Raw genomic sequence first — 3,278 nt, 5'->3', positions numbered from 1 at the left:
AGGAGAGAGATATTTGTCCTTATGGGTTCCATTTATAAGGCATTTTCATTTGTTATGTCAGCGTAATAATGAACAGTAATAGTATATCTAATTATTACCGTCATTTCATGCATTTTCAATGTCAGTGACTGACCAACTTACCTGTAATACGCACATATCTGATGGATAGTTGTCAAAATCTTGAGGACTTTCACCTTTGATGTTGTTCCACATGCATGTTAGCTGTACAACATGTTACTTTCTCATATGTCTGTACAATAAGCTCCTTGAAACAGAGAACATATTCAATATATATTCAGTTACTGGGTTCCAGTAACTTATTGTCATGCTTGTGCTGAGAGAATACATGCTTGGATTCATGTAGCATGAAAATAAATAAAGCAGTTATAGATTCATAACAGGGCACATTAAAATGTAATCTGGAGGCCTGGCTACCGGTTTGATTGACTAGGGCCTTTAGTTTATGTAGAAAAGTTGTATTTTTATATTCACCTGTGTCGTCTTGAGAACCACTCTTTCTCCGACGGCCCTATGTCTGCAAGCTCTGATGAGATGTGAATTTTTGTTTTGGTGAAAGTCTGACACGAGAGCAAGTGAATCCTTGAAGCACGTACTCAGAAAGGCTGCAAAGAAATCAATGCAGTAGTTCATTAGAGTTAATACAGGAACTATAAATGTATTTTTTTAACCAATTTTTGTTCAGTACATAATAAAATGTATCCCCATGTGAAAATGATACATGTATGATTTCTGCTCAGCTATTGGTCAGGACAACATTCTCTAAACACTGTTGCACTTACTCATCAGTAGGTCGGTGTCTCGCGTGGCTTCCATGGAGCAGATTAACAAGTGGAACATCACTACAGTGGACACACTAGCAGCACTGATGGACAATGGCAATGGAGAATGGGACTCCGCCAAAGTAGGGATGTTTAACTTTACATCAGCAATGTCTTTAAATTGTTTTGTTTTTTTAAACATGATAAAYATTTTGCTTCTAAAAGGTGTGCATTTAAATGTATCTTTCATCTTCCTTTTTCCATTTCAGGCCAAAGTTATTTTCACCAAGTTCTTAAGTGCTGGCAATTCGCTGGGTGCCTCTGAACTGAATTCAATTGGAGGGCCTAACCTGTGCGCACTGGACCTCAGTGTGTTGCAAGGCATCAGAAATGACAGTCTCCGGTAAGATCATCTACAGATCTTGCTGTGTGAGAGAGTTACCTTGTGGTCAAGTCGTGCAAGTCACTCCACTTCACATGTATCTTTGTTGTGCTCTTGCAGTGGTTGACTTCAACAGAGTATCCAGGCCTAAACCCCTCCTTAAATGATGTTGGAACATTTTCATATGCTTTTTTTGGTTGCGTGTTCATAGTTAGTGTTTTTCTTGTGCCTTCTGAACACAACAGAGATGCAGATGCTCTGGAAATCACTAACTGTTCCTCAGCACATAAGAAGGCCTTCTTTGCAGTAGCTGAGATCGCCTTTCCTATCAACTTCTTCAAAACCCGCGCCACTGCAGATCAGCTAACATCCTACCAGCTCATTCAGACATACCTGGGTAAGGGCTCCCTTTTCTGCATACATACAGAAAAACTAKGGTTTCTTGGATGTCCTGTAATAAATGTGATTTAAACGATTTAGTTCACTCGGGCTGTGACATTAGAGAACACTTGTGCCACCCGAGTCCTCATTCTCACCATGTTTGTTGCCCTTTTTAAGGAGGTGCCAATATCACCTACATACGGAGTCTGTCTAGGGTCAATATTAGCATGGACATCAACACTTTTATTGGTTTGGATTCAGCTGTCGTCCAGGTATGTGCTCATTCCCGTAACCATAGCATTCATCAATGACCTGTGATGGCAGTGACTCATATTCATTGTCATCTATCATTTTTTTCTGTAATTCTCTGCCTCTAAATAGGCTCTTAGTGTGAGTGAAGTGTCTGGACTCCTCGGCTCCAACCTAAATGACCTGAAAACCTTTGAGAATAACACTGTAGTGCACAACTGGGTCTCAAAGCAGTTCCAGTCTGAGCTTGACAAGCTGGGTATCGGTCTGATCGGAGGAAGGGTGGATTCAAACACCACCCCCATGATAACAAATACTGCCATCCCCATCACCAATACAACTTCCGGTAAGGTGTCAAATGTTGCATTAATGGTTMGCATGCTTCGCCAGTGCTAAATCCATTTTAAAATGTGATTCCATTAGAACGTGTACAAATAATTTGGTTGCAAGGAGGGAAATTAGTTATCTGTAATGTACCGTAAACATAATTTTACTTATAATGTATAGGAATGTGTTTGGGAACAGACAGTAACAGTAATGACAGAAGACATGCAGATCTTAACCTTGTTTTTCTGTTCTCTCTCCTTATCTTTTAGGCCAGAGCAGAGGCACATATCCAGCTCCTCTGCTTTTCCTGTTTGGTCTCTTGTTCATTGCAGTGCAAATGTAGATTCTAACATTGCAATAGAACATTATAATTTAGACCAGGTTACATAATTATCATATCACGTCATAATACTACATCTCTTTTTGTAATCTATTTTTAAAGAAGACATTAACGCTGACATTATATTTGACAGCCAAATGAGTGCAGTATGCAATAAATATGCCATATAATATATAGTGTTTTATCAACTCCATTGCTACAATTGTATTTTCTATTGGTTAATCATTAATATTAATATATCTACTGTAGGTTTTTTATCAACTACTTAATTTTTATATATATATATGTTTTTTTCATTTTGTATGTTGGGAATGGGAAAGAAATACACATTAATATGAGGGTGTTCTGTTGTTTTTTTGTTGTTTTTTTCACCTTTATTTAACCAGGTAGGCCAACTTAGAACAAGTTCTCATTTACAACTGCGACCTGGCCAAAATAAAGCAAAGCAACACAAACAACAACACAGACAGACATCAACACATKGAATAAACAAAGATACAGTCAATAACACAATAGAAAAAGTCTATACAATATACAGTGTGTGCAAATGGTGTRAGGAGGTAAGGCAATAAATAGGCCACAGTAGTGAAGTGTGTTTTACTAAGAAGGGCCACTTTAACCTGCCAGAAATGCTTTTCTCAAAGAAAGGGAGAAAGACGTGACTTTTCAATTAAAATGAAAAGGTGTCCAATTWGATTTTCTAGTTTTATATTTGATTTTCTAGTTTTATATTTGCTCGTAATATATTATTTACGGACCATGGTTTTATTTTGTTAATTTGATGGTTCACAATAGTGATAGGCCTAAGAAACTGCATGGG

The 3,278-nt window shown here is 37.7% G+C and overlaps 1 protein-coding gene across 1 annotated transcript; it reads left to right on the top strand.

The window, feature by feature from the left end:
* The first annotated feature begins 815 nt into the window (after window positions 1-815).
* On the top strand, window positions 816-2,801 carry LOC111981879 (mesothelin). The gene is made up of 6 exons (XM_024013368.2): window positions 816-922; window positions 1,049-1,182; window positions 1,407-1,558; window positions 1,720-1,814; window positions 1,924-2,137; window positions 2,388-2,801. Exons 1-6 carry the CDS (start codon window positions 833-835, stop codon window positions 2,459-2,461), a joined length of 759 nt encoding a protein of 252 aa, XP_023869136.2. The 5' UTR covers window positions 816-832; the 3' UTR covers window positions 2,462-2,801.
* Window positions 2,802-3,278: the final 477 nt, after the last annotated feature.

This window comes from Salvelinus sp. IW2-2015, linkage group LG20 (genome assembly GCF_002910315.2).
Source record: "Salvelinus sp. IW2-2015 linkage group LG20, ASM291031v2, whole genome shotgun sequence".
NCBI classification, from domain to species: Eukaryota; Metazoa; Chordata; class Actinopteri; order Salmoniformes; family Salmonidae; genus Salvelinus; species Salvelinus sp. IW2-2015.
The sequence above is the reverse complement of the archived record's forward strand: the minus strand, read 5'-3'. Positions and strand labels throughout refer to the sequence as shown.

Bases quoted from the DNA above. Each gene is read 5' to 3' on its own strand.
- LOC111981879 (XM_024013368.2), top strand. From the start codon at position 833: ATGGAGCAGATTAACAAGTGGAACATCACTACAGTGGACACACTAGCA. The intron at 1,183-1,406 runs GTAAGATCATCT...TGAACACAACAG, and splicing joins ATCAGAAATGACAGTCTCCG to AGATGCAGATGCTCTGGAAA. The intron at 2,138-2,387 runs GTAAGGTGTCAA...CTTATCTTTTAG, and splicing joins CATCACCAATACAACTTCCG to GCCAGAGCAGAGGCACATAT.